The sequence below is a fragment of the Orcinus orca genome, chromosome 11 (genome assembly GCF_937001465.1).
Source record: "Orcinus orca chromosome 11, mOrcOrc1.1, whole genome shotgun sequence".
Lineage (NCBI taxonomy): Eukaryota > Metazoa > Chordata > Mammalia > Artiodactyla > Delphinidae > Orcinus > Orcinus orca.
In genome coordinates this window covers 1,135,299-1,160,450 of record NC_064569.1, presented here as the reverse complement: position 1 = coordinate 1,160,450, position 25,152 = coordinate 1,135,299, and the positions used below count along the sequence as shown (strand labels likewise).

The following is a 25,152-nucleotide window of genomic DNA, read 5'->3' as shown; positions in this document are numbered from 1 at the left end:
AGACATGCAGCTATTGGGACTCGGAGGGGCTTTCAGGCAGATCGCGGCTGTCTGTGCTTCCTCGCCTCCTGCCGCGTCCTCGTGGAATGATCTCATGTCATGATCTCATGTCATGGAGTCCACGTTTCATTTTACTGCAGGAAGAACACACCTTGTTGTTTAGGGTACTTGGTGTGCAGTAGAAATCCTAGAAAGCATGTGGCGGATAAAGGGGTTTATTACCAAAGGCAGGTTGTCTTCTTCACATTCTGTGAAACGAAAAAGCACCCCGTTTTATGTTCATATTCTCCTTTGCCACACGACCTGCTTTTCACCGCCAGCTAGAGCTGCTCTTTGTCGGCTCCTCCACCTGAAGGGGTAGCACCAGCTTTACGGGCGGAGGCCAGGCTGGTCCTAAGGCTCCCGCAGGTGCCTGCAAGCAGGGCTCAGGTCATGGTGCTGAGAGCCCTGTGTTTCCAGGTGTAATGCTGCATTTTGATAAGGTAACCACATTCACAGTGTCCGCATTTGAGGTCTCAACAGGAAGGAAATAAAGTTTCTTCTCTCTTTGAAAAAGCAAAATGTTTAATTTCTTATTTGCCTAAGGCCCTTTGTTTTTTCTCTATGAGTATTTCTTCTGACTTTTTCTGCAAATATAACTACATAGATTATCAGTTAACATGATACATGCCTCTTGTAAAGATTATATTGACACATAATTCCTTTAGAGCTCTTTGTTTAGTGAGAAAAATTTTTTTTTTTTTTTTTGCTGTACGCGGGCCTCTCACCGCTGTGTCCTCTCCCGCTGCGGAGCACAGGCTCCGGACGCGCAGGCTCAGCGGCCGTGGCTCACTGGCCCAGCCACTCTGCGGCATGTGGGATCTTCCCAGACCGGGGCACGAACCCGTGTCCCCTGCAAAGGCAGGCGAACTCTCAACCACTGCGCCACCAGGGAAGCCTGAGAAAAATATTTTTAAATCAAGCATTAGGTGAAATTATATCCAGATTCTTTAATAGTTGAGATATGAAATAACTAACAATTAAGCAGCACTTGTTATATACAAGGCACATTTAGGTACTAATCAAAAATTTAAGTTGTCTTAAATGTTTTCTATAGAAAAAACCCTCAAATTTAGTGTTTCGTAACACACCCACAAGTTTACGTGTAACAGCACATGAAAGTATAGTTACACGTTGGAGTAGCCTCTTTTAAAATTAATTAATTAATTAATTAATCTATCTGGCCACGCAGCGCGGCTTGTGGGGATTGATCCTGGGCCCTTGGCAGTGAAAGCATGGAGTCCTAACCACTGGACTGCCAGGGAATTCCCTGGAGTAGCCTCCTGTGTTCTGGAGAAGGTTTTTTCAAACCTTTGCATCTTAACCTGAACTATAAATGGATTAGGCCAGGCAGACATTGCCATTCTTTGCTGTTTGCCATCTAGGTTGTGGACCTAATCTTTTAAAAAAATTAATTAATTTATTTTGGGCTGCGTTGGGTCTTTGTTGCTGTGCACAGGCTTTCTCTAGTTGTGGCGAGCAGGGTCTACTCTTTGTTGCGGTGCGCGGGCTTCTCATTGTGGTGGCTTCTCTTGTTGCGAAGCATGGGCTCTAGGCGTGCAGGCTTCAGTAGTTGTGGCTCACGGGCTCTAGAGCGCAGGCTCAGTAGTTGTGGCGCACAGGCTTGGTTGCTCTGCGGCATGCGGGATCTTCCGGGACCAGGGCTCAAACCCGTGGCCCCTGTATTGGCAGGCGATTTCTTAGCCACTGTGCCACCAGGGAAGGTCCCGCAACCTTCTTAAATATTGATGATCTTTGGGACTTGACGGTGTCAGGTCCCAGGAGATGGTGTAATAACATAGTGCTTCCTCAAGGGATCCCTGGGCCCTTCCTGGCACTTTCCACTCCTGCTGCTGTTGAAGATTTGTCAGCTGTCCAGCCACCCACCACCTCCAGCACCGCCTCCCCCCCCCCCCCGCCCCGCCCCGCCCTCTACACCACCCTCTCTATGTGGTACTCATGTGTCTTTGTGTCTGGGGCCGCCTGGTTAGGCCTCAGACCTTCCACAGCTACCTGGAGGACATCATCAGCTACCGCTGGGAGCTGGAAGAAGGGAAGCCTAACCCCCTGAGGGAAGCCAGCTTCCAGGACCTGCCCCTTCGCACCCGTGTGGAAATCCTCCACCGCCTCTGTGACTACCGGCTGGACGCAGACGATGTCTTCGATCTCCTCAAGGTGCGTAGCTGACAGGCACCCTGTCCCTGGAGCAGAACTTAGAGCAGCCAGCGTTGGGATGCTGTGCTGGTCTTGGGAATCTTGTGGATGCAGCTGTTACCACTGTTGCCAGGGGGATCCAAGCCACACGCTCAGATGACTGCATGTTATTTTATTTTGGTTTAACTTCTACTTTGGTTTGTTCTTCGTTCTGTTTACCGAGTTCCCGCTGACATGGGAACAATCGTAGGTTCCTGTTTGCTCTGTCATCAGTCAGAATTGCAGTTACATTAGTCACTGAGTTTTATTTCCTGAGATCTGAAATTTGACTTAGAATAATTGAAATATTTATGAAACCTCCCAAGGACTTTAACCCATCCTCACCGCACACCGTGTGCACATTGTAGATGTGTGCTGGGCGGGGCTGTGGACGCCTCCCCCCTCCCTCTTATCCTGTCTCAGAGGGAGGGCACGGGCGGTCTTCTGCTTTGCCCTCACCGGGAGGTCGGTCAGAAACAATGAACTGCGTCGACGGTGCTCGTGGGCTCAGGTGGGCACCATGGTGAAAACCGCAGTGCAGCCCAGCACAGTCTTCGCTGAGGTCTCGGCCTCCACCCCCCGAGGGTTGGCAGCGCAGGTCAGGCTGGGGGAGTGGGGAGCCCCGGGCCGGACTGGCCGGCGGCGACAGAGCGTTGTGGGGGACGAGGCTGCCACAGCAGCAGACTCTCCTGTTGGAATTGTCTTTCCTCTTGTTGGTACACACAGAATACACGTCTAAACCAAGTATGTCACATGTTCACCAAAATCCCTTCAGGTTGCTCTTTTTCTGGTGAGGTGGGGCAATGGTGGCAGTGGGATTCGTGTGAAGTACTTCCGTATCCTGCTCTTAAGGCAGGCACCTTCTCCCCGTCCCGTGTGTCGGGTACCCTGACTGAGAATTACCTAAGATGCTTGAGCATTTTAATATGAGGGATATGTGAGGATAAATTCAGAATCCTCCTTTCAGTTGTCTCTTTAGTTTTGTTCGTTGTAAGCCCAAACCTCTTTCCTTGTCCTGCCCAGGGCCTGGATGCAGACAGTCTCCGTGTGGAACCGCTGGGTGAGGACAACTCCGGGGCCCTCTACTGGTATTTCTATGGGACGCGAATGTACAAGGAGGACCCAGTGCAAGGAAAATCCAACGGAGAGCTCTCTCTGAGCAGGTACCTTCCTAAAGGTCAGGGCTGCCATAGCCACTGTTAGAAGAGCGTCGTTAAAATCAAATACACTGGAATTCCGCAGCACAAGTTATTTTTTCTCATGAAGGAATTAGCTGTAGCAGCATGTCTACAAAGAGATGGCAAAGAGTTATTTCACACAAAAGTGAAAAGGAATTAATCTCTAGCCCAGCTCTCAGCGGCCCCACCCCAGAGGCCGTTCTGCCCGCCAGGTTCTCAGCAGCACAAGTGCTCCCCGGGGCCTTTCCCTCCAGCAGAGTGGGTTCTGGAGAATCCCTTCTCCTACTAGAGCTGATGTCCTCAGTGAGGAAGAGGGCTTGTCTCCAGCATCCCAGAGCGATGCTGCATCTTCCCCAGACGTCCCGGTTGCTGGGCCCTTTGCTGTTAGCGAAGCCTGAGGCCTCACTCAGATGTTCATGTGGGAGATGTTGTTTTCCTTGGTTCCACGTTTTAACAATGGAAAATGGGAGGTCACCCTGCTCTTTCCCTGTAACTGCTGCCTTTGTTGCTTTTTATAACCTCGTGGCCAGAAAAGCTAACCACTAGCTTAAAGCCAGTTTTTTGTTTTGTTTTGCGGTACGCGGGCCTCTCAGTGTTGTGGCCTCTCGTGTTGCGGAGCACAGGCTCTGGACGCGCAGGCTCAGCGGCCATGGCTCACGGGCCCAGCCGCTCCGCGGCACGTGGGATCTTCCCGGACCGGGGCACGAACCCATGTCCCCTGCATCGGCAGGCGGACTCGCAACCACTGCGCCACCAGGGAAGCCCCATAATCACTAGCTTATAAATCATGTGTAACGCATCAGTCCTATGACAGAACATTTCTATTTAATGTACTATTTCTTAGGGAAACTGAAGGACAAAAAAATGTCTCAAGTGTTCCTGGGAAAACAGGGAAAAGAAGAGGAAGACCCCCAAAACGGAAAAAACTGCAGGAGGAAACTCTAGTGAGGTGAGTAAATCTTGTTAGTCTGTGTAGGTCCCTAACGCGAACCCTTACGCTGGAGGGACTCGCCTCCATCCTGCTTTCTGTGCCTCGGGGGGGACATGGGCCCTGCGTCACAGTCCTCAGGGGCCTCCTGCCTGGCCCCTCGCTTTCAGTGGACAGTGGGGACTCTGACAGTGAACGTGACAGTGGACGGCACCGAGAACTGAGCCCGCCTGCAGGAAGTGCCCTGAAAATCCCATCCCTACACCACACGTTTCTTCACAGGAGTGTGGAGAGAGTTAATACTGTGTATGAGTTTAGGAGTTAATTCTTTCTTGGTAAGGAGATTTTAGTAGTAAACATGCTTTGTTCTATGTAGAATACAATTTCTTACAATAAAGAAAAGGTAAGACTTTAAACATTTTTATAGTGTTTATTTTATATTTAATTTTAGCAAAGAAAAAGATTCTCTTACGATTGGGAAATTGTATTATTGCTATTTTTTGGCCGCACTGCGCAGCATGTGGGATCTTTGTTCCCCAGCCAGGGATCGAACTCGCATCCCGTGCAGTGGAAGTGCGGAGTCTTAACCAGTGGACCACCAGGGCAGTCCCAGGAAATTTTATTTTAATATATCATTGCCTTTTAGGAATTCCCACAATGTGAATCTCAATATAAGAGTTTTCAGAATCTGACCTGTTCTGTGTAGAAATACTTTTTCCTTTTACTTGAGGATCAGATCTGTCATTATTCACTTATGGAAGTTAGGTCATAGTCTTAAAAATTCTAATAACACAGGAGAAGCTGCTGCTTCCTTCGGTGTTTTAGAACTACTTAAGTAACCTAAATGCCTGAAGTGAACCAGATTTCACTGTGCTGCTTATTAACTACTAAGAAATATTTTTAGGAATCAGATTATGAATAAATCAATCAGAATTTGTTTTTTTTGCTACAACAGTCAGTGTTACACTTTCCAGAAATTTTGACTACAGATTGCAGCTTTCCTCCCACCAGTATTTGTGAGAAATGTTCTTATAATCATGTTTTATACACAAGACGTCTGTTTCTGGATTTTGTTAGCGATCTACACCTCGTGATACATTCAGAAATCTGTTCTGTACTCTCTCAGTTTCCCTGTGAGTCCCAACAATTAAAGTGCCTTAGTGGTGGGGCTGTAGTCACTTTAAGAAGCATGTGTGTGCCTATGCTGCCCTCTGCTGGTGGTTCTATTCTTTAGACTCCTGTATCCAATACAGTATTTACGTATTTTTAAATTAAATAAAATTTTGTGAAATCTAAAAAGTGAAACTAGTGGATATAATAAAACAGAAACAGACTCATAGAAACAGAACAAACTAGTGGTGACCAGCGGGGAGAGGGATGGGGGAGGGGCAAGATAGGGGATTAAGAGGTACAAACTACTAGGTAAAATAAATAAACTATAGGGATATACTCTACAACACAGGGAATACAGCCAATATTTTATAATAACTATAAATGGAGTATAACCTTTAAAAATTGTGAATCATTGTGTTGTACATCTAAAACTATACCTCCGTTTTTTAAAGAATGATGAAAAACAAATGTAGACAATAAGATATGTGTAGAAGGGGGAAAAAAAGTAAAGAGAAAGGGCAGCCCCTAAAACAAATTATTTTTTAAAAATAATAAATAAAATTTAAAGTTTGGTTCCTGAGTCACACCTGACACACTTCAGCTGAGCCAGGCACTCGTGGCCCGTGGCTGCCTCGTTGGACAGCGACAGTACAGGACGTTTTCCTTCTCCCGGGAGGCTGTTCGGGGCAGTGCTGGGTTAGGTGGTTGAAAAGAGACCAGAAAATCCAGAGAATGTCGTTCATGATTCAGGGAGACTTAACACTGTCGGGCTGATGAGCACATTTGTATTTTATAATTTAATTCCAGCATCCCTGTGAGGTGGGCATTATTAATAGCCCCATTTTACAGGGAAGTTCAGTGACTTTTCTGAGGTCACAGGGTAGGTGGTGGCAAGCCTTGAATAGAGGTGGCCCGGCCTCAGAGCCTGTGTTCTTCACCCCAGCCTGCTGTGAGGGCCAATTCAGTGCCACCCTCAGTGCAGTCTGGGAGGAAGCCCTTTTCTTGGCATTTACCTTTGGACACTGAACTTCTCCTTTCCTGTGTCCCCGTGTATCTGTCCTTCCTCTCTGTGCCAACACACACTCTTGGTAGTAAGTCATGGGTCTACCTTACAGGGGAGCACAACAATTTTGGACATGTCTTTGTTTTTTTTTTTTTCTTCTTTTCTTGCAGTACGCGGGCCTCTCACTGCTGTGGCCTCTCCCGTTGCGGAGCACAGGCTCCGGACGCGCAGGCTCAGCGGCCATGGCTCACGGGCCCAGCCGCTCCGCGGCATGTGGGATCTTCCCGGAGCGGGGCACGAACCCGTGTCCCCCGCATCGGCAGGCGGACTCTCAACCACTGCGCCACCAGCGAAGCCCCATGTCTTTGTTTTAATTGGTGCCTCTTTTTCCTGTGTTTCAGTGAAAAGCAGGAAGAAAACTCCTTAGCATCTGAGCCGCAGACAAGAAATGGTAATGGCTTTTGTCGGGGTCAGAAGGGATTGCATGAACATGATTGACTTGTGTCCTTTTCCAGAGTCTAGTGCAGAGCGTTACGACTATTACAGTAGCCTCTGACTAGCCTCCTCACCCTTCACACATCGTCTCCCTGTGCCCATCTCTCCCACTGATGGATAGCTTGAGAGCAGGACCAGGTCTTTTCACTTGGGCCCCCTTACCCAGGCCCAGCAGAATAGACACCCAACGTTGGAGTGAATGAGCAGCTTCTCTGAGAGCTTTCTTTTAATGTATTAGATTGGCCAAAAAGTTTGTTCGGTTAGTGAATACGTTCAGTAAAGTTCTTGGTGAAAATGAAAAATGTGTCTTATTTTTACTTAAAACTGAACGAACTTTTTGGCCAACCCAGTAAAATGCGTTACTACATAAGGAAGTGTACTGGGTTCCTACCTAGACTTCGGTTCTGGAATCCAAAGTGTATAAATTTGGGGAGAAGTAGCGATTTAGTGTATCTCAGTGCAGCAAGCGCGGCTGCAAAAGCTCAATCGAAACCGTTTTGTAGAAAAGCAAATACATTAAAGCATTTCTAGTATATTAGACTCTATCGTGAAGGTTACAGTAGTTACATTTGTATTGCCTTTACGTATTCTTATCTCTTAGTTGTAAACAGTGATAGTAACAGGAAAATTGGAAGTGCACAGCATCAACCTTAAAAGGTAATGGGCCCCCCATTTTTCTGATTACCTGGCTTTGATCATAACCCAGGGTCCAACTGAAAGTGAAGATAGAAAGAAACAGGTCTCATGGGATCTGTTTACTGAGCCACCCCTTTCTCTTCTAGGGTCCCAGGGGCCAGGCCAAGGCTCCTGGTGGCTCCTGTGCCAGACAGAAGACGAGTGGAGACAGGTCACCGAGAGTTTCCGGGAGAGGACCTCCCTGCGAGAGCGGCAGCTCTACAAGCTCCTCAGCGAGGACTTCCTGCCCGAGATCTGCAGCATGATTGCCCAGAAGGTGTGCAGACAGGGTCCCTGTCCTCCGTGTGTGGCGTCAAGCTGCTCTGGTAAAGGGTTACTTCATTAGAGGTTTGAGCACCCTCCACTCCACGCTCTCCTGCAGCTGGTCCAGCCTTCATCTTTCTTCATCTGGGACATTAAAATGGGACCTCATGCCCCCACTCTCCTTCACTATGGGCCATGTGATTTAATCCTCATGCCTCTACCCCGTCCTCACCGCTCTTCACCCTTGGGAGCCAGCTCTCCTCCTCCCCAGCATCCCCTGGGAACCACCCCCTGAGCCCCAGGTGTGTCTCTGCAGAGCACCCTGTGTGTACCTCTCCCTGTACATAGACTGCTGCCTTTTTTTTTCTGTCCTTTTTAAAAAAGATCATCTTCTGGTCTGTCTTCTTCTAACAGCAGGCTCTAAAGGTGCTTTTCTTTGTGGCTCTAGTGCTGGCTGCCCCCTCTGACTGCAGGGCACCGAACCCTGGCTTCGCCCTGCACCCCGCCTGCCCCCGCCTGTTCCAAGGCTCTCAGAAGCCCCACTTGAGGGCCTTGTGTCTGTGAGCTCTCCCCTGCCTCTCCCAAGCGAGGGTGTACCCCCCCGGTGTGCTTCCCGGCTTCATTTCATTGGGAGTTGTCTAAGCAACTCTGGATCAGGAGCCATGTCTTCCCCATCATTGTAACCCCACAGGTGATCTCCTGGAACACCCGTTCTGTGGTGGATGCCTGGCAACCACCCAGTTTCCATAAATCTGATGCTTCTGATTCTTAATACTTTTTAATAGAAGACAGAAAAATGTGAGCACTGCCCCTGACATTTGAGGAGAAAGTGTTTTTAAACTCTTACTGCAGCACCCCCCGGGGGGGGTCACGTGACAGATACATTGCTTGATTTGTCGTGACTCCAGTGATATTTGTAACCATTGAGCAGGTTGGTGCTTTGGGGTGAACTGTAGAAAGTCACGGAATTGCATTTTCATGGGTGAGCATCTCCCCATCGACGTCCTTAATCCCGTTGACTATAATTACACTTGGATCTTGTCCTCCACAGTGCACTGTGACCATTTTTCCAGGACTTGAAATACGTAATCTAGTTTTCTTAAAGTAGCTATTAAATAGAGCTGGTTTTATAACTTTACGTAACCTTGTATATGACTTTATTGATATGATTAATGACAGCACCTTAAGTCATCTGTAAGGCATTTACCTAATCTGCTTAAACTTTCTTTTATAATTCTGTCTTTTTAACTGCAATATTCAACCTCAGACTTTTGAATAGTGTAACTAAGGGAAAATACTTTTACAGGCATAAAATGGATGGTTTTGATACAGAAAATTTCAGGAGTTGATTCTTTGCAAGAGAATAAAAAATTAAAATAAGGTAAACCTTAAATACAAATTTCAAGAACCATGAAATTAGAAGCTGAAAAAAGAAATAATAGATTTGATATTTTGAAAGCTATACAGTGCTGTAAATTTGCAAGCCTTAGTGAAATGGGGTGTTGATTCCCCCCCAAAAAAACCCAGAATCTAAATTATGCAGCCAGAAACCTTAGCAGACCAGGAATTAGGGAAGAAGAGTTTTCACAAAAGCATCCCATCAAAAGCTCCAGAATCATTTAGATTTATTCACAGGTAAAATTTTCTAAACCTTTACGAAAAGACAATTTCCGAGCAGTTCAAAAATAAAGAAGTGGCTTGGTTACTGTGTCCATTGAGATATAGTTATCTTAGTGCCCCCTTCCTGATGAATTTAAATACGCTCTTCATTCAGTAATATAAATGTCAAGCCTTTAAAGGTGCACTAACAAGTAAAGACCGTTTCCTCATCAAAAGAATAATAACTCATAACCCATCGGGGTTGAGTGGCACGTGTGGTACGGGAATACTGTCTTGGAAGTCTTGTGTGTGTGACGTAAGAAAAGAGTAAGAGGCAGAATTTTAGAGCGTTTCGTCTGGGGGAATAGAATTGCGCTTAACGACGTCTGTTGCTTAGCGACCACAGCAGTGCCGGCTCCCGACGTCCTGCGTGGGCATCACCTGGACCGCGCGCTAGACGCCGGATCCCGCCCTGCTCTCGTCCCAGCCTGGCAGGATGGCTGGAGGTAGTTCTGTTGCTCTGTGATTCATTCCTGTGCCTGCTAAAGGTTAACAGTTACTGGCCGCCGCCGCAAAACAGGTGCTGCTGTGAATCTGACTGTGCCTGTGCAGAATTGATGAGAGAGAAGAAGGTACAAAGCTGTGAGGACGTGTATCTCTTCACATCTCGAGTAAGGATGCCAGACCTCTCTGTTTCTTGAAGGAAAGTTTAGATGTCAGTCGTCACCAAGATAAATTGAGGTTTGTTGTCGCCTTAGCCAAGTCCCAGCGTAACAGAGCTCTCCTCGAGAATACCCGGTGAACGTAGATACTGCGGGTGGGGGCAGTGGGGTGACCCATTTTAGCACTGCCTTGTCCTGGCACAGAGGCCAGACGTCAGAAGCACCCTCGGGGGGGTCTTCATTCGAGAGGCCACCCACGGGAAATGACAACCTGCGAGCTGGGCATCCTGCTGATGTTTTCACAGACTTGTGTGTGTCCGTTGTTCTCGTTACTGAATTTACACAATTAAATATTATGAAACAAAATAAGGGCATAAAATTTTCTATAAAAAGTTTTTATTAAACAAAAACATGAAAGGTGAGTTGCTTCTGAAAGGTTGACTGTCAAATTAGGATAAAATAGTAAAGAATGAAAGGAAAAAAACTCATTACAATCTCATGGTTTCGGTATTTGGATTGCAAGTATCATTAACATCTCACTTGCGATTATAAAAACAAAACTGGAAGGGCAGATAAAGGTATAAGAGGGTGATTATTGGGAGGGAATCTCCGGGAACCCCCTCGGTGGGCCTGCATCATATGACTAGTGAATGGCAGTACATTTTTATACATTAAGTTAAAACACACACACTGTGTAGATTCTTCCTTTGACAGTGACTGTGTGTACCTACCAGTACCCATCCAAGTTATACTGGCCAAAAGGGGTCTGTTCTAGTAATAAACACACCTATGATTTGAATGTGAAATGGAAATCACATGCCAGTAAAACAGAATAGACACCGTTACAGGTTACAGTGCAGCATGACAAGCGCAGAGCCGCAGGGTCTGGGGGGCTGCGCGTCGTGAGCTTGCCTCTAGGAACCCCCGTAGGTGTGGCGCCGCCCTCTTCCAGCTGCCCGTTTGGATGAGCTTCCTGATAGCTCTGAATTTCGGTTTTCTTATTAGTAAAATATGAAGTGCTGTAACTTCCCAGTTTCTGTGGGAAGGACCATTGTCCAGTACCTGGCCTAGTACTTAGCGATGGATTGACACTTGGTCCCTCCATTGTTTCTGGCGGCTTGTAACTGGCGAGGAATTTTGATAGAAAACTAAATCCACGTTTCTTACCAAAATAATTGCAAGTCTGCAGAGAGGCAAAGCTGATGGGATAACTCATGGAGGTATGATAGTCCTGTAAACTTTGAAATAATGAAAGAACCAGAAGGCCGCTTTGACCACATGAAAGTTAAACTTCTATGGCGAGATTAAAGTCAAGGGTGTGTAGACTAGTGAAAGCATTTTAGCTAAGGTTACAGACAGTGATAGTCAGGTGTGTTATACATATCAGGTCTTTAACAGATAAGTTGATAAGTCACATAGAAGGTGGTTGTGAGGACAGGGAAACCGCCGCGCTGTCTGGCACCAGCACCTGCCTCACTCGGCAGAGGTGGAGGTAGCCCCCTGGCCCCTTTGCTGTTGGTCCCCTGAGAGAGCTCGTGGCCCGAGGGCTCCTCCCCTGGGCCTGAACTTCCGAAGGAGTCGCTCACAGGCACATTTGAGGAGCTGCTGCAGTAGCTTTTGGGGTAAAGGGGGTCATGCCCCCCTTTGACGGTTGGGGTTTTATCTCTACTGAAGCTGGTCATTCTCATAATGGAAAAGCTTTCTAGATCCCCCATCTCAGCAGATCTCCTGCCGTTCTGTGGTTCGTTTGGGTTGCATAAACCACCACTTAGTGGCATTAGCGCCACTGAGCTTTTTCCATCCTTTGTGGCTTTAGCTCGTTGATGCCACAGGTCTCAAGTTTTTCAGTTAAGTGGTACCAGACCACACGTACATGATGCTGATGTGACGCCGCAGAGCGCGCTCACCTCACCTGCACAGCCCTTGCTTACCATTTCCTAATACGAGGTTATGATGGCGAGGCTTTGGGGCTCAGTCCACAGAAATTCCAAAACTGACGTTGGCCTTTGAAGTTCCGTGTAACAGCCGCTGCCAAGCCTCTGACATCATCTGGGGGTCTAACACCCCCAGGAAGCTCTGCGATCCCTCCTGGCTGAGCCTGTCGTCTCTCGTCCTCCTACCTGTTCCAGCCTCACCGGCCACAGAACCACCTCTAGAGGAGAGCTGCCCTCCTGCTGCTCGGAATCCGCCTTGAGAGCCGCTCCCAGCAGCTGGAGGTGATGAAACTGGCTTTTCCTTGGTAATATGAGACAAAACTTGTTAAAAGTGTTAACACCATTCAGGGAGTTTGACACATGGTATCTCTGAGCTTTTTTGAACGTTTTTAAGTGAATAAGCTGCGTGGGGCCTTGCAGAGCTGAGTTGTCATTTTTGCTGACTGGCCTGGGGTGCCACGGGCCCTTGTTTAGGTAGAGCCTCACCTGGCCCTTCCAGGCCTCTCTCGACTGGTGGCAGTGGCAGCAACAGCAGCAGCTGAGGATACCCTCACCCATCTTGTCCTCGCTCTTCCTCACTTGTAACTGTAGGGAAAGCGTCCACAGAGGACACGGACAGGATTGCAGCCTGGGCGGAGGTCTGACCACCTGTCCGTCAAGTCCACTGAGCAATAGGTGAGTGTGTGAGAGGGAGCAGAGAGAAGGGTTTACATGTTCAGAAAAGATTGTCCCGTTTTATTTCGTGTACTCCTTCTATCCCAAGTTCTTTATTTACCTTGATTTCATTTTTAAAACCTCAAGCCTTTATGGAGTATTCTTTTACATAAGATGCATTTCTAGAAAGAGAAGGAGTTGTAAAAATAAGACGTAAGTTGACTGTTGGGCTCTCCTAATCTCCGGGGATGATACTCACATCGTTATTTACTGTAATACCGAGGAGATTGATGCGTTCCGTAACAGACACACATGTAATAGGAACGCAAGAGGCAAAGATGGAAGGAACTGGGGCTGCGAGTTGGAGCAGCAGAACTGTGTCGTCTGAGCCCTGCAGGGTGGCTGAGGTTTTGACGGTGGCAGTGCGGGCGGAGGGTCAAGGCAAGCAGAAGTACAGAGGCAGGGTCGTGTGCAGTGCAGTCGGAGAGCGTGTGTGCTGGGTCGTGGCTGGCGTGTAAGATATGTTGTGACTCAGGGTGGCGGTTGGGCTGGAACAGTCAGACTTTGGAGTCCCCTGGCCGTCCCCTGCTTGTTTGTCCATGGGAGGCAGTGGTCGGAGGCTGTGTCGTTCGGTCTTTGTTTCAGGAAGACACATCTGGGGTCAGATCCCATCAGGAACAACTGCAAGGTGAGCAAGTAGCTGTAGGGTCCCTGCTCTGGGAGCGTGGGCCTAGAGGGGAGGATGCCCTTTGGGGGGAGGACTTCACTAGAGGATGATAGGAATGAAGGTCGGGTTGCAAGTGAGTAAAAGAGGAGTTATTGGTCAGAGTGGTGTTTGACCTCTTGAGAAGTCTGGCCATGAAGGAAAACAAAGGAATAGTGACAAAGTGCAGAGGAAGCAGCAGGGAGGAGAGCTCTCGGCATTTCAGGCCCCGTTTCCTTAGTTGGAGCAGGACGTCCATGGGCTTCCGGTGCTCCCTGTGCAGTAGGGGCGCTCGCATGTCCTGGAGGGGGACGCGAACTGGGAGGGGCAGGGTAAGAGTTGAGACAGTGTTTGGTGAAGAGATGCTTCGGGGGGAGCAGTCCCCGGGAGCCACCTCTCTTTGGGAACTTCTGTGACATGGTTCAGCATTACAGTTGTAGGAAGGGACGAAACTGCTGTTTGTATTTACTGAAATGTAAAAGTGGGCAGATGGGGGCGGAATGAGGCCCGAGGGACCTGGACTGCAGGGGAGGGGGGATGTTTGATGACAGTGGTGGATGGGGGAGGGGGGCGCGGGCAGGACTGAGGGGGCACCCCCCACTTCCCCTGCTGCCCAGTTCCCAGACTCGCTCCACTTTTTAATGCCTTGTCTCCTTTTAGCATCCATCCCATTGGCTGTTCAAGCAGTTAGTGGTCAGAGCACGTTTCCCCTGGAGGCCGTGTCTGGCTGGCTTGTGACAGTGTGGACCCTCTGCGGCCTCGCGGTCGTTGATGTGACTGCAAGATTGTGTGTTCAGGGACTTGGCCATTAACCGAGTACATCCTACCTTGATCCCCGAAAGGGGAGAAGCTCATTTATAAATCTCTGTATTTCCAGTATATTTGGACTTATCCTCTGTGTCTTTTTTCTTCTGCTCATAAGTATGTCTGTACCAGGAGGTAAACTGAGGCAGTCCTGTTCTGCCTGATTTGCAGGTCTCCCCAGTCCCTTCTTCCCTCGAGGCCCTGGTTGGAGGTGGCCTCAGTCAGGCTGTCCAGCTGTAGTTCTCAACTGGTTTTCTGCCTCATTCCCCTTGACGGGCTCTCGCTGCCTTTGTTTCTGGACAGTTAACCACCTCCTTGCAAGTCTTCCCATTTTCTGCTCACTGCCCTGGGCTGAGTCCTAAATGCCATAGTTTACATCTGGTTGCAGAGTAATCTGAATACAGATAGGCAGGTTCTTCACTGCTGCCAGCAAAAGCCTGGCTTCAGACACTAAAGTTTTAGGTTATTTGCAGCATTGTTTGTTTGTTTATTCTGCTCTTTGGTCTTAGATACAAGTAACCGTGGTATTGAAGAGATTCGTGCTGTCAGTTACAGTGCTGAACATCCTGGAGAAAGCCTTCAGTGTGGCATGAGTTTTGTGCTTTTGTTTAAACAGCAGAAAATCTTCAGGTCTTTAATGGCTTATAGGCAGGGTTTCTGGTCACCCAGGAGTCCAATCTTAGTGCTTCAGAAAGTCTTTTAATTATGACTCCTGGGGAAATACCAGTGAAGGGACACTGTCTCCCTGACCTCCTGGACTGTTTTTGTCAGGAGACTCTGGACATGCCATTGCCAGGGAGCTCGGGTCCCATGTGTGCTGGGGATGGGTGGGGGGCATGGACGGGGAGTCCTGGGCTCAGCTTCAGCCAGATTCTATTTGTAATTGTTGAGAGGATTTCAAAGTGCTGTTTCTAATTAGCTTCTCATTGAAACCCTGTCCTGGTCCCACAGGCCTCTTCTCTGCACAGCATTAAACACAGCCCTGCCCCGTCTGCAGCTGACCCCTTCTAAAGAAAAAAAGTTGCAATGCAAAACAGTGTAAGATTTTTTTTTTTAACTGCTAGTTTTTTGTTTGGTTTTTGTTGACTCGACTCTATGTACTTGTTCTTTAAACTACTGGAGTTTAAACTATTGAACTGCCACAGGTGTCTTCAGGTCATAAGTCCCATCCACTGCTGAAAAGTAGCACGGAAATTTAAAACAGACTCTTGGTGCACCACGTACATATTTTTTCCCAAATGTGTGTGATGCAATTTATATAAAATGATAATTGTTCAGAATTCACATCAGATGGGAACTGCTGGAATTATAACATGTTATGATGCAGGAGAAAGGGGCATGAGAAATTGTGAGGCAAAGAGGTATCTCACTAAGCAGAGGTGTTTTTATGCCAGCAGGCACCCCAGGGTGGGGGCAGTCTGGAGAACGCATTTGGAGACCAGGCAGGGATTGAAACCCCGGAGAAGGGCCACTGCGGGCGGGGGCGGTCAGGACGTTGCAGCCCGGATTCTGGACCTTCCTTCTTGCTCCTAGGCGCTCCGCGGGCTTTGAGTTTTGTTGTTGTCGAGTTCTCCAAATCACAGACTCTTTTTTTTTTTTTTAAACATGTAATTGACTTATAACATTAGTTTTAGGTGTACAACATAATGATCTGATATTTGTACACACTGCAAAATGATCACCAATAGGTCTAGTTAGCATGTATCACCTCACACAGTTACAGATTTGTTCTTATGATGAGAACCTTTAAAATCTACTGTCTTACTAGCTTTTGCATACACAGTACAGTATTATTAACTACGGTCACCTGTTTATAACTGGAAGTTTGTACCTTTTGACCACCTTCGTTTTTTTAAATAGATCTTTATTGGAGTATAATTGCTTCACAATACTGTGCTAGTTTCTGTTGTACACCAAAGTGAATCAGCCATATGCATACATATGTCCCCATATCCCCTCCCTCTTGAGCCTCCCTCCCACCCTCCTTAACCCACCTCTCTAGGTCATTGCAAAGCACCGAGCTGATCTCCCTGTGCTGTGCTGCTGCTTCCTACTAGCTAACTGTTTTACATTTGGTAGTGCATATATGTCGATGCTACTCTTACTTTGCCCCAGCTTCCCCCTCCCACCCCATGTCCTCACGCCCATTCTCTATGTCTACCTCTTTATTCCTGCCCTGCAACTAGGTTCATCAGTACCATTTTTTTTTTTTTAGATTCCATATATATATGTTAGCATACAGTATTTGTTTTTTTCTTTCTGACTTACTTCACTCTGTATGACAGACTCTAGGTCCATTCACCTCACTACAAATAACTTGATTTTGTTTCTTTTTATGGCTGAGTAATATTCCATTGTATATTTGTGCCCCATCTTCTTTATCCATTCATCTGTCGATGGACATTTAGGTTGCTTCCATGTCCTGGCTGTTGTAAATAGAGCTGCAATGAACATTGTGGTACATGACTGTTTTTGTTTGTTTTTGTTTTGTGGTACGAGGGCCTCTCACTGTTGTGGCCTCTCCCGTTGTGGAGCACGGGCCTAGCCGCTCCGTGGCATGTGGGATCCTCCCGGACCGGGGCACGAACCCGTGTCCCCTGCATCGGCAGGCGGACTCTCAACCACTGCGCCACCAGGGAAGCCCTATGACTGTTTTTGAATTATGGTTTTCTCAGGCTATATGTCCAGTAGTGGGATTGCTGGGTTATATGGTAGTTCTATTTTTAGTTTTTTAAGGAACCTCCATACTGTTTTCCATAGTGGTTGTTATCAACTTACATTCCCACCAACAGTGCAGGAGGGTTCCCTTTTCACCACACCCTTTCCAGCATTTACTGTTTCTAGATATTTTGATAATGGCAATTCTGACCCAGAGTGAGGAGATACCTCATTGTAGTTTTGATTTACATTTCTCTAATAATTAGTGATGTTGTGCATCTTTTCATGTGCCTTTTGGCCATCTGTCGTCCTTGGAGAAATGTATATTTAGATCTTCCGCCCATTTTTTAATTGGATTGTTTGTTTTTTTGATATTGAGCTCCATGAGCTGTTTGTATATTTTGGAGATTAATCCTTTGTCCGTTGTTTCATTTGCAAATATTTTCTCCCATTCTGAGGGTTGTCTTTTTGTCTTGTTTGTGGTTTACTTTGCTGTGCAAAAGCTTTTAAGTTTAAGTCCCATTTGTTTATTTTTGTTTTTATTTCCATATTCTAGGAGGTGGGTCAAAAAAGATCTTGCTGTGGTTTATGTCAAAGAGTGTTTTTCCTATGTTTTCCTCTAAGAGTTTTGTAGTGTCTGGTCTTACATTTGGGTCTTTAACCCTTTTGGTGTGAGTTCAGTCTTTTTAGATCCCACATACGGGTGAGGTCGTACAGTGTTTGTCTGTCTCTGACTTATCTCACTTAACAGAATGCCCTCAAGTCATCCATGTTGTCACAAACGGCAGCATTTCCTTCTTTTTGTGACTGAGTAATATTCCATTGTATATACACCACCTCTTCTTCATCCATGGACACTTAGGTTGTGTCCCTGTCTTGGCTGTTGTGAATAATGCTGCAATGAACAAAGAAGTCCATATACATTTTCAACTTAGTGCTTTTACTTTCTTTGGAAAGATACGCAGGAGTGGAATTACTGGGTCATATGATAATTCTGTTTTTTATTTCTTGAGGAACCTCCATACTCTTTTCCATAGTGGCCGCACCAATTTACATTCCCACCAACTGTGTACAAGTGTTCCCTTTTCTCCACACCCTCACCAACACTTACCATCTCCTGTCATTTTGATGATGGCCATCATGGCCATTCTACCAGGTGTGAGGTTTTAATTTGCATTTCTCTGATGATTAATGATGTTGAGCATCATTTCATGTGTCTGTTGGCCATCTGTATGTCCTCCTTGGAAAAGTGTTCAGATCCTCTGCCCATTTTTTCACAGGATTGTTAGCTGTTGTTGTAACAGTTTGCTTTTTTAAGATGCTGTAAATTCAAGTTATTCAATTGTTACATCTTATGTGCTTAGTATAAATATTAATGTATTTAAAAAAGAACTAACTAGACAACAAATTGTATGATCCCATTTATGTGAAATGTCCAAAATAAGTAAATCCATAGAAAGAATAGCTTGGTGGTCTCCAGGGCCTGGGGAGTGGGGGATGCAGAGTGACTGCTTATTGGGTGCGGAGCTTTCTTTCAGGTGGTGAAATGTTCTGTGACTTAACACAGATGGTGGTCGCACACGTTGTGAATATACTGAATGCCCCTTTAAGGTTATGCATCTTAAAGTTGTTCATTTCCTGTGAATTTCACTGCAGTATCTTTACATGTATTTCTGAATGATGCAGAATCTCTGATTTAGCAGCAGTCCTTGGCATTTATAATTTTCTAAGTTTTAAAATTCCTGCTTCAATATATAAAAGATAACTAATAAGAACCTACTGTATAGCACAGGGAACTCTATTTGGTGCTCTGTAATGATCTATATGGGAATGGAGTCTAGAAGAGAGTGGACATGTGTATGGCTGATTCACTTTGCTGTACGGTAGAAACTAATACAGCATTGTAAACCAACTATACTCCAATAAAAAAATTAATTAAAAAAATTCCTGCTGCATTGTTATCGAAATATTTTAAGCTATTTAAAATCAATTTTAATACCTCACCATAAAATCTGTACGTGATAGTAACCTTTTGGTACTTTAACCTTTGAATGTTAGACTTTTAATAGGGATCACATGGTAGTGGGGGTAAGAAGTTAATAAAAATTCGGTCGTTTTAGAGCAGGTAATACTAGGTGATTTCCCCAGCTTATTTGGGAAGGGGCTGTTCTGTGTCCGAAAGAATTTACACGCTCTTACAGAAAACTCTCGTAAAAAGTGCAGGAGACGTGGTAACAGTTTCCCTACTTACAGTTTCATGTGTTTGCTTCAGGCCCTTTCTCTATGCATTTATTACAAACCTGGGATCACACTGACTGTTGTCTTGTGACATGTGTTTTTCATTTAACATCAAGGTGCCTTTTCATATTTCATTAAATAGTCCTCAGAAAAAACAATTTTTAATGATTGCATCGTGATTATGTAATTTTACCTATTTGTAAACATTTAGGATATTTACAGTTTTTCACTGTTTTAAATAATGTTGACTTTAACGTACTCAGAAATATTTTGCCTCGCTGTCTCACTTTTAAGATAAAGTCACAGCAGTGCAATTACTCTGTTCAGGGTTCCTGATACGTGTGTCCATCTTGTCCTCCAGAAGATCTGTGTCCCCAGCTCACTGAGGGAGTCCCTGTTACCATGTCTTAGCAGACGTGTTACGTGTTTCATCTTGTACAGTTTTGTAAGTGAAAAGGCTGTTTTGCGTTTCCTTATGATCATGGATGTGTTTTACCTACTTCTGTGAATTTTGTATTCATGTTTCATTTTCTTGGTGGGGGCTACTGTTAACTGCTTTGTAAGACATCTTCCCATATTAAGAATAGTACGTCGTTGTATTTGTTGAAAAAATTGTGTAGATATTCTTAGGATGTGCGTAATTACCTATTTTGCCCTTTTCCCCTCCTTCCATTGTCTTCACGCGTGAGTGCCTCTCTTGTGTGTTGACCAGGTGACTCTGGTGAGCAGCCCTGGGGCTGCGTGTCCTCAGTCCTCACTAAGATGCAGATCCTCTCTGGTATGTCTCTGTTCTGGCTGAAGGGAGAGCATTCCTCATGTTGTCCTTTGTTAGGCAGGGGCAGGACACACACATTGCTGTCATCATTGTATGCAGTAAATAACTAGTGGTTATTATATGTGCTTGTTTTTTTCTGCTTTTTCATTGGGTCTGATGCGTAGAAAGCAGTGCCCTTTTCTTTGAATGAAATAATTCGTTTGGCGAGGCTTGTGTGCCTCTCTGCCCTGCCTTTCTGCCACCCTATCAGTTGACATCTTAGGGGCATCTGCTTGGAGTCACTGTACAGCTGAAAAGAGTAAAGCCATGTTCTTCTGGTTTGCTTTGCTTTGTAAACAGTAGCTCCACTGTAACTTCTCAACTAGGTAAAGATGTTGCCCCAAAGTTGGAAGAATTAGGGACCTGTGGAGCTGGGGGCAGAGCGCCGGAAGGTGCTTCCCCAGCCTTAGGAGGCTTGTCTGTGTGCAACGCCAGCGACAGCCCAGTGTCACGAAGGACATGTAGCTCGTGTACCCTGCCCACTCTGGTTATAGGAGAAAGATTTTAGGGAACTTCGTTTAATTCTATTTGGGTGGCTGAGTACAGTGTCATGTGTGCAGTAATAATGGTTAACATTGTTTTCATTTTCATCTCTCTTCTCTAAGTTCATATTTTTACCTTGTCAAGTAGCCACCGTTAAATTTTAAAGTCAGGCTCAGAATTTGAACAGTAAAACCTTTGACTTTCAAAAGGTCTACTATCTAGGGAAGACTGCTTTCCTAATTATGAGTCAAATGACAATCGAAACAAGTTTTAAGGACCATAAAAAAATAGTAGAAAATTTCAACGAGAGTGGTTTCAGTGTTTAATTATGACTTTGTATAGATGGCAGTCGGCTGTCATTTTTTTTCCCCCAACGTTAAGACCACTTGTGTAATTTCCACAGAATACAGATATCTAGCATAGAAGATTCTTATTAGGTCTTCTTCCTACTGAAAACATCTGTTAAGAAAAAGTCATATTCCTGATTTAGTTTTGCCTAACGTGGGATAATCAGCATTATCTTTTCTGTAAGGGGAACTGGCATTTTCCCTTCGTAGACACCTGATTCATTTTTCTGTGTCTGTGCAACTTACAGGTGTTCTCTGTTGCAGGCAACAATTATTACCTCTTCAATAACAATTTTAAAAAAGAAAAAGTTCTACCTTACACATCACAGAAGTCAAGGGAAGAAATTGAAAATAACGATTTCAGTCCTCGTTTGCATGTTCTGAGCTACAGAATGGCTCAGAACTAGCTGTGTTGGAAATACCCAGAGTAAAACTTTCAGAAATTATGATGGTAATGGTCCTGTTTTCCTCTTCTTTCCTTAAATTTCTTAGGCAATCGCATTCGCACTAACCACCTGAAATCATTATGTATTAATGCTGTTTGGGTTGAAAAACGAGGGGAAAGCTCTCCAGTCTGAGGGAAGCAGTGCATTTCTATGCCGTCACCTTCATCTCTTTTCTGTATCTTAAGGCAAAACGGTGGCCCTTCCCACCGAACCCTCCATTTTATTTACTGTTTGATTAGTAAAGAAAAGTGCAAAAGTTGGGAGTTTCGAAGGCGTGCACATTATTGAAATTGTGCTAGCTCATCCTTCTCTTAGTTATTTAGATGAAGGTGTTCCCCCGCCCCCCGCCCCGGTAAGCGGGCCTCTCACTGTGGTGGCCTCTCTCGTTGCGGAGCACAGGCTCCGGACGCGCAGGCTCAGTGGCCATGGCTCACGGGCCCAGCCGTGCCCAGCCACTCCGCCGCATGTGGGATCCTCCCGGACCGGGACACGAACCCGTGTCCCCTGCATCGGCAGGCGGACTCTAAACCACTGTGCCACCAGGGAAGCCCGAAGGTGCTTTTTAAGGTACCACTTTTATCAAAGATTAAATCTAAGAGTGATGTTGCCTCTCTGCTCCGGTCTGCTCTCCAGATTATCTCCCAAAGACTACAAATTAGATCGGGGCCAAGCCTTTACCTGTTCTGATCCCCACTGTGTGTCTTAATGTGAGTGTGTGTCTGCATCCATTCATTGATTGTACAGATGAGAAGATGAACTTGTAGCTGGGGTGTAAGTCACCCAGCTGTCTGGCACTATGTGCTGAATAGAGAACGTGGAATCTTTACTCAGAGGCGTGGTCTTGCTTTACTGTGTGTTGACTGAACTTCTTGGCCCCTCGCAGGAGACCCCTGTGCTCGGCAGGATAGAGAAACAGAAGCGCAGGGCGGAGGAGGAGGAGCGCCAGATCCTCCTGGCGGTGCAGAAGAAGGAGCAGGAGCAGCTGCTGAAGGAGGAGAGGAAACGGGAGCTGGAGGAAAGGGTCAAGGCCGTGGAAGGTAGGAGGGCTCTGCCCAGGGCTCCGGCAGCAGGGCTGTCTGGGGGGGGGTGGGCGTGTCCCTGGAGCCCTGCCGTCTGGCTGGCTCGGGGCCGGCCCGGCAGTGCCCTCGCCCTTGCCGTCCTGGGGTCCTTCCGTCCCCGCCTTCACTCTCGGCTCCGCTGCATCCCCGTGTGCAATTGAAAAAAGGTGACTCTCGCAGAAGTAACCTTACACACAGAGGAGATGTACTTAAGAAAAGCCTCGCTCTGCCCCGGTGTGCGCGGGCGTGCGGGGTTTCTAACCTTTGTATTTAAAGCACACATGTTAGATGCAGTGGTGTTTATAAGCTGAACTTGATAAATCACTGGATAGCAGAGCATTTTGGCTTTGTTAAATACAGACCAGTATTTTAAGTAAATGTATTGAACTTTTTATTTTTTATTTATTTTTAAAATTTATTTATTTATATATGTTTGGCTACATTGGGTCTTCGTTGCTGCGCGCGGGCTTTCTCTAGTTGTGGCGAGCGGGGGCTACTCTTCGTTGCGGTGCACGGGCTTCTCATTGCGGTGGCTTCTCTTGTTGTGGAGCACAGTCTCTGGGTGCGTGGGCTTCAGTAGTTGCGGCATGTGGGCTCAGAAGTTGTGGCACACGGGCTTAGTTGCTCCAAGGCATGTGGGATCTTCCTGGTCCAGGGCTTGCACCCGTGTCACCTGCATTGGCAGGCGGGTTCTTAACCACTGCGCCACCAGGGAAGTCCTATTGAACTTTTTTAAAGTTTAAATAAAATAGCATAACACGGATTTGGCTTTTTTTGTTTTTCTTTCCCCCAGCCACACTGCATGGCTTGTAGGATCTTAGTTCGCTGACCTGGGATAAAACCTGGGCCCTGGCAGTGGAAGCGCCAAGTCCTAACCACTGGACCACTGGGAAAGTCCCAGATTTGGCTTTTTAATGCAGTGTTAACATGCAAACTTTAAACACATTTTGGCTGTAAAATTTAAAGGATTCTGGCCTTATGTGATTTCCCCTCTCATTCCTAGGGTATTGCCTTCTGATTTTTTCTTTTTTTTTAAATTAATTAATTAATTTATTTTTGGCTATGTTGCGTCTTCGTTGCTGCGCGCGGGCTTTCTCTAGTTGAGGTGAACAGGGGCTACTCTTCGTTGCGATGCCTGGGCTTCTCATTTTGGTGGCTTCTCTTGTTGAGGAACATGGGGTCTAGGTGCGTGGGCTTCAGTAGTTGTGGCACGTGGGCTCAGTAGTTGTGGCTCGTGGGCTCTAGAGCGCAGGCTCAGTAGTTGTGGTGCACGGGCTTAGTTGCTCTGCGGCATGTGGGATCTTCCTGGACCAGGGCTCGAACCCGTGTCCCCTGCATTAGCAGGTGGATTCTTAACCACTGCGCCACCAGGGAAGCCCTGCCTTCTGATTCTTAATAGGCTAACCCTATTCTGACCTTGATCATTTCTTCATTCTAGAATGCTTAGTGCATTTAATCTACTAATGTAGCCTGTGCCACATTTGGTGGTATATCATACGTTGAGATTTTGCGCAATTTATTTCCAGTGCTAGATTTAAATTCCTCAAAATAGTAACTATGCTTTTATTTCTTTATATTTTTCAATAGAGTTCTGTAATTTTCAATGGAGTTCTTATTAGGTACCATTGTCATTTGACTTTTTTCTAAGTTGAAGTATGATTGGCATACACCATTCCCTTATTTTCAGGAGTAAACACAATTCGACATTTATGTACATTGCAAAATGGTCACCACAATAAGTTAAGAATTTGATTTCTTGTAATGAGAGTAGCTTTCACATACACAGTACAGTGTTATGGACTGTGGTCACCACAGTGTACATCACATCCCTGGGACTGACTTGTTTTGTCACTGGTAGTTTGCACCTCTTGACACCGTCACCCATTTCGCCCACCCCGGCCCCCCTTCTTTGTGTTCTCTTTATCTGCGAGTTTGGTGTCGTTTTGTTTTGTTTTGGAGGTAGATAACGGTAATGGTTGTACAACACTGTGAATGTACCTAATGCTACTGAATCATATACTTAAAGTGGTTATAAAGGTACATTTTTATATTTCTCACTAAAATTTTTAAAAAGCAAAAAGAAAAGGAAAAGTCCAAATAAATATACTGCTATTTATTAGGATTGTCTTTGTATAAAAAGGATGTTACAAGACTGGAGTCTGACAGATACTCATGCTAAGTGAAATGAGCCCATATGGAAGGGGACATTGAGACTTCCTTGTTCTCAGTGTGGTTGATGCGAAACCTAAAAATTCTTCTTGCCTCAATTATGTGGAGATTCTATTTGTTATTCAGTATAATACTTTGTCTGATATTGTGTAAATACCCTTTTTAAGAACATTTTTGAAATCTTAACCAAGTAAGGAAAATTATCAGAAGCTGCTTTTAGGGGGATTAAAAACAGCAGTAAGTGAAACAGACTGTCAGATCGAATTGTGGGTGTGGAGTGGTCCGTCTAGGGAATCTCTGCCCCGGGAAGGATGACCATGGATAAACCCGTGCTGAAGAGGAATAGACATGAGGAGGCACCACTGTGAGCAGCGGTTAGTAGGTGGCAGCAGACAAAATAGAAAAATATTTAGCATTATCAGGTATAAAAAAGAAGAAATTGGAAACATCAGGAAGAAATAACCTTGAGGAAAGTACAGGCAGATTCAAAGGAAACAAATATTGAAGGAACTTCTAGAAATGTAAATATGGTAATTGGAATAATAACTTGATAACTGGGCTCTAAAGCTTAGTTAGACCTGAGGAGAGAACCACACTGGAAGAGCTGCGTGGGGCTTGTGCAGAATGCATCACGGAGATAAAGGGGATGACGTGGCGGGAGAAGTCGCCTCTGGTCCATCGTTTAGTGTGCGGTC

General features: G+C 45.9%; 1 protein-coding gene across 6 annotated transcripts in view; it reads left to right on the top strand.

The window, feature by feature from the left end:
* Positions 1–25,152, top strand: part of LOC101276991 (cat eye syndrome critical region protein 2) — a 167,304-nt gene that overhangs the window by 105,068 nt on the left and 37,084 nt on the right. For all 6 annotated transcript variants that reach the window (XM_049694810.1, XM_049694809.1, XM_049694807.1 and 3 more), the window contains exons 3-8: positions 2,031–2,214; positions 3,256–3,395; positions 4,255–4,359; positions 6,856–6,905; positions 7,732–7,901; positions 22,114–22,267. In XM_049694810.1, the coding sequence (XP_049550767.1) occupies positions 2,031–2,214; positions 3,256–3,395; positions 4,255–4,359; positions 6,856–6,905; positions 7,732–7,901; positions 22,114–22,267 (803 nt within the window). The remainder of the gene's footprint in view (positions 1–2,030; positions 2,215–3,255; positions 3,396–4,254; positions 4,360–6,855; positions 6,906–7,731; positions 7,902–22,113; positions 22,268–25,152) is intronic.